The following is a 16090-nucleotide window of genomic DNA, read 5'->3' as shown; positions in this document are numbered from 1 at the left end:
TATTAGCTTCCCTATTAAGCAAAACAGGTGTATTAGAGATAAGCAACTTGTGCCTTTGTAAAAGGGAACAGTAAAGTTCCTATCCTATCTGATTGGATACTATCCTACTGATATATCATGCCTAGAAACTGTGGCAGTATCATTTAGCCTTTTTTTAAAGAAACAAAACAAAACACAATGTCCTGACTTTTCTAAAAAAAACAATGTACATAAAACTAGAGTTGGTCAGTTCAACATTAATCTGCATCTACCTGAGCTACTGCAGTGCCTCATGGAAGTCATAGTTCGGGTGCGTTGTACTACCATTTTCCCCTGTGGGCCAGGGTCCCTGGCTGAACTACGCTTCCCATGATGCATGTTGGTCTCCCTTCTGGCTAAACAGCTGTGGGGCCTCATGTGAATGTTGAAATGAAAAGTGTTTCTACTGAAAATGCCAAAGTTGTAAAATATTTTCAGTTGTAAAAATATTGTAATTTTTTGCAGGATGGAAATGCCACAATTTTTTATTAGCTCTCAGTGAAACATACACAAGTTAAGGCATGTAAGATCTTGAGCTACTTGGAAAATTTGTTCCTAATGTTTTTGGCTACGATATTGTTTCTGATGAGGCAGTGACATCTAAAAGACAGAGTGTAGAGTTTTTCTTTTGTCTAATCAAATTCAGGATTATAATACTCCATTCTTGGTAAGAAAATTAAATATATTAATCAATATAAAATTGAGAGGGGGGAAATAAGCCAGATAGATACCCTTGTCTATAGTTCTCAAAGGCAAAATTCACTCTGATGATCCAGCTGATTTACAGTTTCACAGTGTTTAGAAAAATCCTATGAATTCTGTGAAATTCCATAATTTGTCAGTAAAATAAAAAATGTGAATCTATAAAGAGAAACTTGCCATGTTAAGAAATTCAAGTAGTTTTGCTGATGTAGGTACAGTAACTTCATTTCTTTTTGGTTAACACACAGTTTTAGACCACACAAAGACTATCTCAAGGGTGGAATAGACATAATAATGCATAGTGCAGACAGAAGTAAATTGTGCTTTCACTTGAATTATTTACTTAATCTGTGATAATTAGGGCTGTCATGTTACCCTTGGGGACCAGATAGTGCTTTTTAAATGACCTATTGCACATTCTTAAGAAGCAGATTAACCAGAAAATCCCTTTTTGTTATTTCTGAGAAGTCCACTGCAGCTCTAATATGACAAAGGGTCAGGAAGGTGCATCATCTTCATCCATTAGTGCCAAGAGGAAGCCTTCTATTAGCTTTTGACAATGATTGCTATAAGACTTGTCAAAACTAATCCCCCTTTCCTATGCCCCTCTGCCTCCATTACGAAACAAGGGTTGGCAAAATTTGAATACAGGACAAAAAACGCTATGTCACAGTGCTGCATGATGATACGACAGTTTGACTCTCAGAAGCACTTTGAGTCATAGGATGGTGTACTTTTTTGCCCTTATAACAAAACTGAGTTGGGAATTAGGTTTGCATCCTGCACCCTACGTTTTCAAGATGTGATGTTCTTGAGTTCTTTCAGACTGGGTGCATCCACTCCCCAATACCTTGTCCATTCTGTAGATTAAAGGAAGGAGTCCAGTTCATGTGGGGGAAACCACTGAACCAACAGTTCATCTGCAAATCTCCACTTTCCCAGAACTGCAAATATGTTGGATACATGTCTAAAACATAAGGATTTCTTTCTGCTCACCTTGTTCTCCATATATTGTAGGGGGAAGATGATGCTGTGGGAAAAATTGGGGTGGCATGTCTCCATGGCCGGTGACAGGAGGGTAGAAAGCCGTATGAGAATTGTGAATGAAATGGGGGTGGTGTGTCAGGTACGGAGGTAAATGGTGGGTTGGAGAGATGGCAGAAGGATAGCTGGGAGGATAACACTCTGGAGACTGGGGTGTAACCACCACCCTGCGAACGCCCGTGTTGTCTTCTATCACCTGAAAAGGGAAGCAGGGAAATTAATATATCATGTATCATTTGAAATACCATTTTGAAAAATAACACTGTTTATCTAAATGAGCTCTCCTTGGCTAGAATCATAACACACGTTTCTACAGTTACGATCAGCACAAATAATCTTAGTGGTACTGTGGTTTCTAGTGGAGAATCAGCTAGCCACGCTAATTAATTAATAAATCTATTGCAGTTAGTTAGATCTGCAGGGGCAGTAGGAGAGAAAATATGTACAGTAGACACTTGTTTACAGCAACACCTTGTAAGAGCCACCGCCGCTTAGGGGCAACATTTCCCCACTGTGAATCGTCCACTCAGTAACACCAACATAGCTTCCTCATAAGAGCAACATTTGTGATGCTGGAACCTCACATCTAGGGGCAGAGATGGGAGGAATGCAGGGGCATTGCCCTCCCCAAACTGCACTTTTCTGCTCCGCTCCCAACCCTGACCCTTCAGCACAGCTCCAGGGCACACAGTCCTGTCCTCTTGCCCTGCCTGACCGAGCCTGCCCTGGAAAAGCAGACAGGGCCACACTCAAAGGCTGGAGTCAGCAGGAGGCCCTGTCCAGCCAGGGGCCAGTACTCATGGGGTGCATTTTTCCACTCCCTTCCTGACCCTGGCCCTTCAGTGCAGCTCCAGGGCACACAGCCCCAACCACTCACACAGCTTGTGCGGAGAGATGTTTACTGGGGAGTTTGGGGGAGGGTCTGGAAGAAAGGGATTTTTTCGGGGAGGGGAGGGGGAGCTCTGGGGAGCAGCAGAGGCACAGCTGGAAGGTTTCCTCCTTGCTTTTCTCAGTGTCTGGCTTACAGGTGGCCGGGGGTGAGGGGTTTGCTATTTTGCAGTGGGGCATATCAGGGACCCCCCCGCCCACACACTGAGCTATCCCCTCCATCTCAGTTGCTGGCGGCAGAGTGTGGGTGTGCTGTTTTACAGTGGGGGGTTGGGGGACCTCCCTCCCCAGAGCACTGACCTATCCTCTTCTCCCCTTCTGTCTCCATTAGGAGCCACCCCTGCCTCCACTGCAGGCTGCACATGGTGCCCTCCCCATCCATCCATCCATCCCTCGCCAGGGTGGAGCATGAAGCTGCCAGCAGGAGCATCCACAGTCTGTCCCCGGTAGCCAGGCTCACTCAGTCATTTTGCCGATTGGGGGCTCTCCTGCCACACCTAGGATTCCCCGGCCCCATTCCCCAAACTTGGGTTTCCCCCACCCCACTCCCTCCAACTTCCCCCCAACACACAATGTGGCTGCCCCACCCCTTCCAAAACACTCAACTCTTCATATGCCTTTGGGCAGATGACACTCCCATAACAGCAACAGCCACGGAGGAGCAACATAGCAAAAGGGCACCGATATGTTGCTACTAACGAGTGTCTACTGTTTCTGTATTTAGAGCACAGAACAATTCAGACATTACCAGAAAGTAACAAAATAAGAATGTTTTCATTAAGGGGTAAGTTTTACCTTACGTGAGTTATCCCACTGATGTCAACAGGAGAGAGAACAAGTATTCATCTACACAGGGAAATTGACCTGTATACCTATAGCAGAATACTGTATTCTGCTACAGTTTTTCTGGAATAGCTCCCAATATGGACACTAGTCCAGAATAAAAGTGACTTTACTCCGGGATAATTACTCCACTCACAAAGTGGAGAAATTATTCCACAACAGACTGTCCACGCGGTGGGTTCTGCTGAAATAGCTATTGCGGAATAGCTTATTTCAGTACACAGCTATGCCAGCCAACTTTCCCTGGTAGACAAGCTCCTAGATGTGCATGATTTGGCCCCAAGTATCTTGGGCAAAACATGGGGCAATCTGTGTTATTAAAGGGGCAAACAGTTTTAGCATAAATTTCAGTTGTTTATAATTTTTTCACTTGGTTTTACTCTTGGACTGAAATTCGGCATGTTTGTTCTCAGATTTGGAGACAATATTTTTTTTCTTATTTAAGCCAAAAGATTCTGCCATTTTGGGGAGCAAAGACTGACAAAAATCCATCATTATTTGGGAAAAAAATGTTTTAACCTTTTATTTATTTTCTGAACAGCACTAGATCTTCAGGGGTATGTGAAAAACTTGCACAGGAAGATTGTCCCAGGTCATAGATCTGTTTGTTGGTGGTTTGGTGAAAATTGGTTGTGATTTGTCAGAGGTATAAGGATTATCAAATGTACTTTGCTCAAGTACAGAGTTTAATACAGTCATGTAACAGCAGCTAATTATTATTATATACCATTTGCAGTATTATACTGCCTAGCAGCCCCAGTCATTGACAAGAACCCTGTTGTGTTAGGCACTGGACAAAGACAGACCTAACAGACAGCTTCTGCCCCAAACAGCTTACAATCTAAGTATAGATCGATCGTTGTCTCACAACTCGAGCTGCCTAACAGTTTTCAAGTTGTCAAATGATGGCAAAGGAAAGTTTTAAGGAGGATTTTGTAGGAGGAGTTAGTTTTGCGGACGTTTACTAGGAGTTTCTCCCAAGCATGTGCATGCATGTCAGTACTAGGAAAATTTGTAAGGAGTGCTTCCTACATCCCAGCATGTGAAGGTGCATATGGAGGGAGACACAGCAAGTTCTGAATTGAGCAATGGAGACAGGTGACAAAGAGAACCTTCTGTACAATAAATCAGTCTCAGGGTTCTGCCACCTACCACACAGTTAAAGGAAGGACGTAGGGAAGAAGCCAGGGCTGCTGCCCTATTTACTATCCATACAGTACACAGTGTCCTGGAGGTACTACTATTTGTACCTAGGTTTTCTTATCACAGTTCATTCAGGATAGACTCATTCAGGTTCACACTGTTCACATGAGAGAGACTATTAATCACACAAATACCCACAGGAGATGCTCCACCTTTAAATGAAATTTTTACAGAGGAAAAATTAGAGTCAAAAGCATTGGTGTGAATTTGAGTTTCTTATGTAATACAAAGTCTCAGTATAATACCTGGTAGGTGCTACTCTGTAGAAACCAGAATACAAAGCATTTACTTTGATATATCTGGTCATTAACCTTTAGCCCTACAGTGTAGGTCAGCAATTTGAAAACTGTCGTTCTTAGATTTCAGAGATTTATAAAACTCCAGACAGACACTGAATGGGACTTCAGGGATTCATTTAGATCATAAGATTACTTTAATTCTTGTAATGTCAGACTGTCGATCTTTTATATTCTGCTCTCTTCAGCTTGCATGACATCCCTTATTCACCAGACATGTATCAGTTCTGGACAAGACACTGAAGAGAAATTTAGGGGGGGGGGGAAGTCCAAATGCTCAGATTTTAAAATAAATACTTATTTGTGTAGTGTAAGAGTTTGTAATGAAATGTCAACTCTACTTATCTCAAGGTTAGATCATGTTCTAACCCAGGGTTCTCAAATTTTTGTACTGGTGACCCCTTTCACATAGCAAGCCTCTGAGTGCGACCCCCCCTTATCAATTAAAAACACTTTTTAATATATTTAACACCATTATAAATGCTGGAGGCAAAGTGGGGTTTGGGGTGGAGGCTGACAGCTTGCGACCCCCCCCATGTAATAGCCTCGCGACCCCCTGAGGGGTCCTGACCCCCAGTTTGAGAACCCCTGTTCTAACCTGACTGGCCTTTAAAGACCCAAAAATTCTAGTATGAGACAGAGCACGTCTTTTCATCATTTGGCTTTAATTAGGCCAAGCCTGAAAGAAGGCTTGGAATGTACCAGGCAAGCACAAGCTCTTATCTGCAAAGTTAGATTAGATTTTATGTTTTCGATGAAGGAGATATATAAATAGGTCGACAAATAGACCAAACAGAAAGATTGTGGTGTGTGTCTGGGTGTAATAACAACTGAAAATTAAACTGTGCTCCGTCTCCTAGAAGATGAATCCTGAAAAAAAATGCTCAAGGCCCTTTTGAAGACCTTCAGATGAATTTCTGCCACTGGATGGAGCTAGGAGATATCAGCATATTTGAGAGGTCAGGCGATCAGCTAGTTTTATAACTGACTGCATCAAGGATTGAACAGAGCACATCTTTCATTTGTTTATTCCCAAATTCATAAATGTTGGCAACTCAATTGTGCCTGCAAGCGACACGGCTGTTCCAAATCAAACCCATATACACCAATGCTCTGTTTACATGGGCAAAAGATCCTCTGCGTGGCCAAATGTGGGATTTGCAGGTGCAACGTGCACCTGTCAATTTTGCAGGTGCAGGTCAGATGTCTACTTATGACATTATGCCCTTAATAAATAAATGACAACCCTATATATTATATGTCAGAGAGTAGTAACTAAGCAGAAGTTAACAACACTTCAGGTGGTTTTGATTTTGTAAAATTCATGTTGGATAGATTTTAGTTTTGCAAAACCATACTTGGAGATGAAATCCAGGTTCCATTTCATCCAAACCTGCCAAATAAAAAGGGTTTAGTCCCATCTAGTTTTGATCCATTTCTATAAATAGCACAGAGACTGGGGAAAGTTAAATTTTGCTATTTAAAGAAAGTCAGCAAATGTTTTTGTTCACCTATACCTGTTTGCCTGTCTTGCCTTTTAGACTGTACGTTCCTTGGGGCACAGACTGTTTTCTATTATGTGTGTGTTCAGTGCCTACTACAACGGGTCCCAACTCTGACTGTGGCCTTTAAGTTCTACTGGAATATAAACAACAACTAGCTGAAAGACAGTTACCTTTTCTGTAACTGGTGTTCTTCAAGATGTGTTGCTCATGTCTATTCCACAATAGGTGTGCGTGCTCACCACGTGCACCGGTGCTGGAAGTTTTTCCCCTAGCAGTACTCGTAGGGGAGTGCCCCTAGCAACCCCTGGAGTGGCACCTCCATGGCGCGGTATAAGGGGCGCTGCACGCTCCCCCCACCCTCAGTTCCTTCTTGCCAGAGAACTCCGACAGAGGGGAAGGAGGGCGGGATGTGGAATAGACATGAGCAAGACATCTCGAAGAACACCAGTTATGGAAAAGGTAACTGTCTTTTCTTCTTCGAGTGATTGCTCATGTGTATTCCACAATAGGTGATTCCAAGCTATATCTGTTGGAGGTGGGTAGGAGTTCACAAATTCTCGGGATGGAGCACAGCCCTGTCGAACCCGGCGTCCTCCCTGGTCTGGGAGACGATCACATAATGCGAGGTGAACATGTGAACTGAAGACCACGTGTCAGCCCTGCAAATGTCCTGAATGGGGACATGGGCTAAAAAGGCAGCTGACGAGGCTTGCGCTCTAGTTGAGTGTGCCCTTACAATCGACGGTGGATGGATTCCCGCCAGGTCATGACAGGTACGAGGTGATCCAGTTGGACAGCCGCTGAGTGGAGAGCGGCCAACCCCTCATGCGTTCGGCCAAGGAGATGAACAGCTGCGAAGACTTCCTGAACGGCTTACTCCGTTCCAGGTAAAAGGCCAGACCCCGTTGTGACATTGCACTCTATATGATTTTATGAAAATATGCTAATGAGTTTGAATATAATGTAACTGAAATATGCTTCATGCAAAAGGTCTCTTGTAAGGTATCATTACAAAGCTTATAATCTACTGAGTGTGGTCATCCTATTTGTATAAATGTATCACTCTTGTATCTGAAACTAGAAATATGAAATATAACTCTGAGGGCCTATTGTAATTAAGCAAAGTGTGGACCATTAATGGTGGTTTGGAATCTTGATGGCTCCCATCAACCATGACAATTGTCTGCAGATGGCTCTGTTTTACCTGTAAGTCTTCCTGTATACATGTCTGCTGGCAAGTGGGTAATGAAGTCTTACAGTGACATGTAATCATGTCACCTGAACTGGAATCCACCTTTAACTTGGTGCTTTTCCATTGAGAAGGAGGGAGTGGGAACCCAAAGAGGGACAAAGGATTCTCGCCTTATGCAAAAGATATATAAGTCGGTAGAACAGAACAAAGTGCGGCAGCCATCATGAGAAATCCCGTAGTTACCACCTGAGCTGGAACAAGGGCTGAACCAGGGGAAAGGACTGTGCCCAGACTAGGAAGGCGTCCAGTCTGTGAAAGAAACTTATTGAAACGTCTCTCAGGGTGAGATTTTATCTGTACTCAGTTGTATTACTGTATTAGGCTTAGATTTGCGTGTTCTATTTTATTTTACTTGGTAATTCACTTTGTTCTGTCTATTACTACTTGGAACCACTTAGATCCTACTTTCTGTATTTAATGAAATCACTTTTTACTTATTAATTAACCCAGAGTATGTATTAATACCTTCGGGTGGGGGGGCAAACAGCTGTGCATATCTCTCTATCAGTGTTATAGAGGGCGAACAATTTATGAGTTTATCCAGTATAAGATTTATACAGGGTAAAACGGATTTATTTGGGGTTTGGACCCCATTAGGAGTTGGGAATCTGAGTGTTAAAGACAGGAACACTTCTCTCAAGTTGCTTTCAGTTAAGTCTGCAGCTTTGGGGCACATGGTTCAGACCCTGGGTCTGTGTTGGAGCAGACTGGTGTGTCTGGCTCAGCAAGACAGGGTGCTGGATTCCCAGGCTCGCAGGGAAAGCAGGGGCAGAAATAGTCTTAGCACATCAGTTGGCAGTTCCCAAGGGGGTTTCTGTGATCCAACCCGTCACACCCGTCTCACATCCAGCGTGTGGAGGTGGAGCTCCTCACTGGACACATGGGGCTTAGGGCAGAGGATCGGCAGGAAAATGTCCTGACCCATGTGGTAGGCAGAGACCATCTTCGGGAGGAACGAAGGATGTGGGCGGAGCTGAACCTTATTTTTATGGAACACCATGTATGGGGGCTCAGAGGTCTGGGCCCTGAATTCCGAGACCCGTCTAACAGACGTGATCACCAACAGGAAGGCTACCTTCCACGAGAGGTGCGACCAGGAGCACGTAGCTAACGGCTCAAAGGGGGGACCCATCAACTGGGCCAGCACCAAGTTCAGGTCCCACTGTGGGACTGGGGGCCTAACGTACGGGAAGAGACAATCCAATCCCTTAAGAAATTGGCCAGTCATAGTATGGGAGAATACTGTATGCCCCTGCACCGGCGGGTGGAAGGCCGATATGGCTGCCAAGTGCACCTTGACGTACGAGGGCACCAGGTCTTGGTCTCTAAGGTGAAGGAGGTAGTCTAAAATAGGATGGATCAGGGCAGCCATGGGGGAAACGCCCCACTCAGCCGCCCACTGGGAAAACCGAGACCACTTTGCCAAGTAGGCTCGACACATGGAGGGTAGCCTGCTTTCCAAGAGGACGTGCTGAACCCCTTTCGAGCACATCCTTTCCTCCCGGCCTAACCACTGAGCAGCCACGCCGTGAGGTGGAGTGCCGCTAGGTTGGGGTGGATGAGGCGGCCCTGGTCCTGGGAGAGCAGGTCCAGGCGGGACGGCAACGGCCACGGCAGGCCAACCGCCAGGTTCGTGAGGGTCCCGTACCAATGTTGCCTGGGCCACACCGGGGCGATCAGGAGGACCTGGGCCCTGTCCATCTTTATCTGTTCCAGGACCTTGCTGATCAGCGGGATCGGGGGGAGGGCATAGAGAAGCTGGCCTGACCAGGAGAGGAGGAAGGCATCGGAGATAGCGCCCACTCCCAGCCCCCCCCTGAGCAGAACCGGGGACACCGGCGGTTCTGCCGAGTCACGAACAGATCCACCTGGGGAGTACCCAACTCCTGGAAAAGTCTATGCACCACCTCTGGATATAGAGACCACTTGTGCTGAGAGGAGAAGTCTCGGCTCAGGTGATCCTCATAGACTCATAGACTTAAAGGTCAGAAGGGACCATTATGGTCATCTAGTCTGACCTCCCGCATGATGCAGGCCACAAAAGCTGACCCACCCACTTTCCCTTAACTCAGCTGTTGAAGTCTCCAGATCGTGATTTAAAGACTTCAAGTCGCAGAGAATCCTCCAGCTTGCGACCCCTGCCCAATGCTGCGGAGGAAGGCGAAAAACCTCTAGGGCCTCTGCCAATCAACCCTGGAGGAAAATTCCTTCCCGACCCCAAATATGGCGATCAGTAGAACCCCGAGCATACAGGCAAGATTCTCTAGCCAGACCCATATTTTACCAGCGATGGCACTTTATTACCTAATTGACTAAAATCACGTTATCCCATTAAACCATTCCCTCCATAAACTTATCTAGCCTAATCTTGAAGCCAGAGAGGTCTTTCGCCCCCACCGTTTCCCTCGGAAGGCTGTTCCAAAATTTCACCCCTCTGACGGTTAGAAACCTTCATCTAATTTCAAGCCTAAACTTCCCCACGGCCAGTTTATATCCATTCGTTCTCGTGTCCACATTAGTACTGAGCTGAAATAATTCCTCTGCCTCCCTGGTATTTATCCCTTTGATGTATTTAAAGAGAGCAATCATATCCCCCCTCAGCCTTCTTTTGGTTAGGCTAAACAAACCGAGCTCCTCGAGTCTCCTTTCATAGGAAAGGTTTTCCAATCCTCGGATCATCCTAGTGGCCCTTCTCTGTACCTGTTCCAGTTTGTATTCATCCTTTTTAAACATGGGAGACCAGAACTGCACACAGTACTCCAAATGAGGTCTCACCAGCGCCTTGTATAACGGAAGGAGCACCTCCTTGCCCCTACTAGAAATACCTCGCCTAATGCATCCCAAGATCGCATTAGTTTTTTTAACAGCCGCGTCACATTGCCGGCTCATAGTCATCCTGCGATCAACCAGGACTCTGAGGTCCTTCTCCTCCTCCGTCACTTCTAACCGATGCGTCCCCAGCTTATAACTAAAATTCTTGTTAGTCATCCCTAAGTGCATCACCTTACACTTCTCCCGCGAGTTCCGGGCGCCCGGTAGGTGATAGGCCTGTAGGCAAATGCCGTGGCCTATACAAAAGTCCTCCAGTCTGAGGGCTTCCTGGCAGAGGAGCGAGCCCCACCTTGCCTGTTGATGTAAAACATCGAGGCCATGTTGTCTGTGAGAACCATGACCACCCTGACCTACAGTGCAAGCGGAAGGCCATGCACGCCAGCCGGACTGCCCTGAGCTCCTTGACATTTAAATGCAGGGCAAGGTCCTGTGCGGACCACAGACCTTGGGTCTGAACGTCTCCCACATGGGCTCCCCACCCTAGGTCTAATGCATCGGACACCACTCCACCGAAGGGGGCCTGCCCCTGAACAGGACCCCATGGAGCATGTTCTCCGGGGAGGGCCACCATTGTAGGGAGGCGATCACCGGCTCGGGTACAGTGAGGACCTTGTCCATTCTGTCTCTGGCCTGGGAGAACACCGAGGCCAACCAGAGCTGGAGGGGCCTCATTCTGAGTCGGGCGTGGTGAACCACATATGTGCATGCTGACATGTGACCCAGGAGCTGGAGACATGCTCTGGCTGTCGTCATGGGAAACCTTGTGACCGTGTCGATGAGCCTCAGGGGCTCAAACCTGTCTGGTGGGAGGGAGGCCCTGGCCAATGTCGCGTCCAGGACTGCTCCGATAAATTCTATGCGCTGTACTGGGACTAACATGGAGTTGGTGTCATTCACCAACAGACCCAGGGTGGCGCACGTGGACAGGAGGAGCACCACGTGATCCCGCACCTGCAACCGAGAGCTGCCCTTGACCAGCCAGTTGTCCAGGTAGGGGAAGATCTGGACCCCATGAGTCTGAGGTAGGCTGCCACCACAGACATGCACTTTGTGAATACCCTGGGGCAGTGGACAGGCCAAACCAGAAGACCGTAAATTGGTAGTGCTCCTGCCCAACTGTGAAATGGAGGAAGCGCCTGTGCCCCTTGAATATATGAATGTGGAAGTACGCATCCTGCAGGTCGAGGGCAGCGTACCAGTCCCCGTGATCCAGGGAGGGGATGATAGAGGCCAGAGAGACCATGCGAAACTTGACCTTTACCATGTACTGGTTCAGGCCTCGCAGGTCCAGGATGGGCCTGAGCCCCGCTTTGGCCTTCGGGATATGGAAATAGCGGGAGTAGTACTCCTTGTGTTTGAACTCCGCTGGCACCACTTCCACCACTCCTAAGCCAAGAAGCCGCCCCACCTCCTGCTCTAGCAGGGCCTCATGAGAGGGGTCCCCAAGGAGGGACGGGGGCGGAGGGTGGTTGGGCAGGGTAGAGGTAAACTGGAGGGTGTAGCCCCGGGAGACGGTGTTGAGGACCCAACGGTCCAAAGTCAGCCGCGACCACTCCGGAAGGAAGGCACACAACTGGTTGGAGAAGGGAAGCTTTATTGCAGGTGGATCCCTGGTGTGAACTGGTAGGTCGCCCCTGAGCGTTCCATCAAAACTGACGCTTCCCTGCCTGTTTGCCCTTGGAAGACCCAGGCTGGGGGACAGACTGGGACTGCCTCTGCGGACGTTTCTTATAGTCCCGTGACTTTTTATAAGGGGGCTCGTATTTAGAGTGGGTGGCCTGGGTGGGAGCCTGCTGAGGCTTAAACTTAGGTCTAGCTGGAGCCGGAACACAGAGGCCAAATGTCTTAAGCGTAGTGTGGGAATCTTTCAGGCTGTGCAGCTTCACGTCCGTCTGTTCCACAAACAGGGCCTTGCCATCAAACGGGAGGTCCTGCGAGGAGCTCTGCGCCTCACTGGACGGCCAAGACAGCAGGAGCCACGACGCCCTCCTCATGGACACCACGGAGGCCATGGATTTTGCAGCTGTATTCGCAGCATCCGACACTGCCTGCAGGGTTGCCCTGGCAGCCGCTGTACCCTCCTCCACCAGAGCTTTGAACTCCTTCCTGTCACACTCCTGGAGGGAGTCGTCAAATTTGGGTAGAGAGCCCCACAGATTGAACTCATACCGGCTCAGGAGAGCCTGATGGTTCACCACCCTTAACTGGAAACTCAAGGATGAATAAACCTTTCTCCCAAATAAGTCCAGCCTCCTTGAGTCTTTATTTTTCAGAGTAGGGGCTGGTTGGCTCTGCCTCTCCTGGTGGTTGACCGACTCCACCACCAGGAGTTGGGAGCAAGGTGGGTGTACAGGTATTCATGCCCCTTGGTGGGCACAAAGTACTTCTGCTCTGCCCTCTTAGAGATGGGGGGCAAGGAAGCCGGGGTTTGCCACAAGGCGTTTGAAATCTTTGCCACCCCTTCGTGGACTGGGAGGGCCACCCTGCCCAGTACCGAGGTCGATAGGACATTGAAGAGGGAGTCCAAGGGTTCCTCCACCTCCTTGGCCTGAAGGTTGAGGCTTGATGTCACCCTTTTTAATAGTCCCTGGTGTGCTTTAGAGTCCTCCTGTGGGACAGAGGGAGAAGGGGCCATAATCGCCTCATCAGGGGAGGGTGAGGAGGCGGGCGCGGTACTCTGCGTACACACCGGTACTGGAGGTCCCACCAGTTGGTCGCCCTCCGGGCACGGCACCAAAGATGCACATCCCACCGACTCTTTCCTGGAAGGCTGGGAAAGGGAGGCCAACAGCCATTCCAAGGCTCCGGCCACTGAGTGAGGCCCCACCAGGGGCTGCGTCGGGGGCCATGGGGCCCATTGGTACCATGGTGCCAGCCACAGAGCCCACTGCCACTGTACCTGCTATGGCACCGGTGGAGCAGGCTGTTCAGCCTGACTGGCCTGTCCCATCGATTGACAACTACGAAGGAAGGCCGGGCTGGCGAACGGGCTGGAGTACGACCTGCCACTGTCCCTGGACTGGGAGGAGCGGTGGCATTGGGAACAGTGCCGACCACAAGACCGTGATGCCGACATGGAAGAACGGTACCGCTGGTAGCAGCTGCTCCTCGAGCGACTCTGGAGGGCGGATCTGCAACGGTCAGGCACCAGTGATTGACGACCGGGATTGTGGGAGCGGTGCCGTGGCAGAGTCCTGGAGCAAGACAACGAATGGGAAACGCGTTGACACCTGTATCGCGACGGGTTACAGTAGCCTCTCGGATACGAGGACCTCCGGTGCCATCTGTCTTGGTCTCGATGGGGTCCGCTCCTCGAGGCGGAGCGGAGCCTGGAACCCCTGTCAGTCGGAACCCAGCCAGACAACCCAATGGGGGTTGATGGTGACCGGTGTGGACTATGCATGGGACGGTTGCTGAGCGGTGAACGGCATCGGGAACATTCCCTCAACCGCGAACAGAACCAAGCAGGAGGCGACTGCAGAGATCCAAGCTTTGGCTTGCCTCTGGACCGGGGAGCCAACGGTGGTGGTGCCCCGGTACCGGCAGGGATATAATGTCCCGGGCGCCTCCGGTGTGGAGAGCATCTGGACTTCTGGGGAAGCCTGCTCTGAATGGGCTGGACTACTCTGCTTGACCTGAGTCAGAGGCCTGGAGGCTGACGGAGACCGAGGACTGCCCAACGTGGGTCTAGACTCTCCCCCGGTCTTGCTCCGGTGCCGCCGCGGCAAAGACCTCTTCTTAACCTTCTTGGCGTACCCCACGGACGGAGAGCAGTGCTGACAGGTAGAAGGCACCGAGGGGTTGCCGCGCACCGACGCCAAGGTACCTGGCGCTGACTCGGAGCGGTGCACTGGAGTCGGGGTCAACGCCGACTCCATCAGAATGGCTCGGAGCCAAATGTCCATTTCTTTCTTGGTCCGAGGCTTGAAAGATCTGCAAATCTTGCAGCGATCGCTGAGACGGGCTTCTCTCAGACAGCATAAACAGTCCATGTGCGGGTCACTCACTGGCATCGGCCGCCTACAACTGTTGCACGACTTAAAGCCCGGGGCACGGGACATGCCCCGACCCAGGCGCACTAGACTAAACTAACACTAATCTAACTACTTCAACTACAGGTACTACTACGACGAATGAACAAGAGTTCTAGAGGAAAGCTGCAGACAAGCTGGGCAGAGCAGTTCTGATGCACCTTCACTGCCGGCAAGAAGGAACTGAGCATGGGGGGAGCACGCAACGCCCCTTATACTGCGCCATGGAGGCGCCACTCCAGGGGTTGCTAGGGGCGCTCACCTACAGGTACTGCTAGGGGAAAAACTTCCGGCACCGGTGTACGTGGCGAGCATGCACACCTATTGTGGAATACCCATTGATGTCATCATTAAGTCACTGTGACAATGCCAGTTCTATCAAATTGTGGTTGTTAATCTATTCTGAAAATATAACTGCTCTGTATGCTCATCACTGCTTTTGCCCCCACTAAACTAAATACCTTAACCAATTAACAAAATGCAAAGATGTTAATTCTAGACATAAACTTTCACGTTCTCCTACAGAAAAAATTGAAAAAGTAGCTGAAACCTACGTTAAGTACAGATATTGCACAAACTTTTTAAAAGGAATTTAATATAGCTCACATATATTGTATTATGTCCATGCAAAGGACTGAATCTTAGTTGTATAGAGCTTGATTTATATCTTCATTCAAAGTATACTTTAACTTAAACACCACAAAATAAATGATACTTCAGAAAGTATTAGTGGAACAATAATTGATACATCAACGTGGTTAATTTCTGATGCACAGCAAGAAGGTGCTGATTGTGCAATACTTTATGATGGGGGTTAAACAGTCTGGTTTTTAACGGTTATTTTGGGCATTTCATAAACCCATTTGCAAATCAGTTCATATATCAATTTTTAGCCAGGAAAAAGTACTGAGTAATGAGCTAGTCTCCAAGAAACTGGGTGCCTTAACATTTTTATTTATTCACTTTGATTTAGCAGAAGTATTATCCAAGCTCACGCCAGTCCTGACAATTTCAATGCCAGATTCTTGGCATCCATCACTTAAAAACACTCACTATTAAACCTAGATGTCTAGTTTAGCTAGTAGACAGAAGGAATATGCACACTGGCTTCAATTACATGAAAAATCATTACAGCGCTTAAGAAATAATTACTGTATATGGGGTTGATATTTATGAATTAAGGATTACTCTACAACATTTACTGTAAGGATATTTGCAACCTGGCAAATCTGCCTTACACAGAGAGTTAAGAAAATTAATCTGTTTAGCTTATCAAAGAGAAAGTTAAAAGGTGACTCAATCACAGTGTGTTCGTACATGAAGAGAAGAGTTGTTAGAGGACTCTTCAATCTAGCAGGCAAAACCATAAAAGATCCAATGGCTGGAAGCTGAAGCTAGACAATTTGACTGAAAATAAGGTGCACTTTTTCTTTTTTTTTTTTTTTTTTTTTTTTTTTTTTTTTTTTTTTTTTTTTT

The 16090-nt window shown here is 47.9% G+C and overlaps 1 protein-coding gene across 1 annotated transcript in view; it reads right to left on the bottom strand.

Annotated features, from left to right (window-relative positions):
• FNDC3B (fibronectin type III domain containing 3B) overlaps window positions 1-16090 on the bottom strand; it is a 390987-nt gene that overhangs the window by 176098 nt on the left and 198799 nt on the right. Inside the window, exon 5 of the mRNA XM_026650044.2 lies at window positions 1717-1960. Within this exon, the coding sequence (XP_026505829.1) occupies window positions 1717-1960 (244 nt within the window). The remainder of the gene's footprint in view (window positions 1-1716; window positions 1961-16090) is intronic.

The sequence above is a fragment of the Terrapene carolina genome, unplaced genomic scaffold (assembly GCF_002925995.2).
Source record: "Terrapene carolina triunguis isolate 2854851 unplaced genomic scaffold, T_m_triunguis-2.0 Scaffold88, whole genome shotgun sequence".
Classification (NCBI taxonomy): Eukaryota; Metazoa; Chordata; order Testudines; family Emydidae; genus Terrapene; species Terrapene triunguis.
This window is presented reverse-complemented; position numbering and strand designations above follow the sequence as displayed.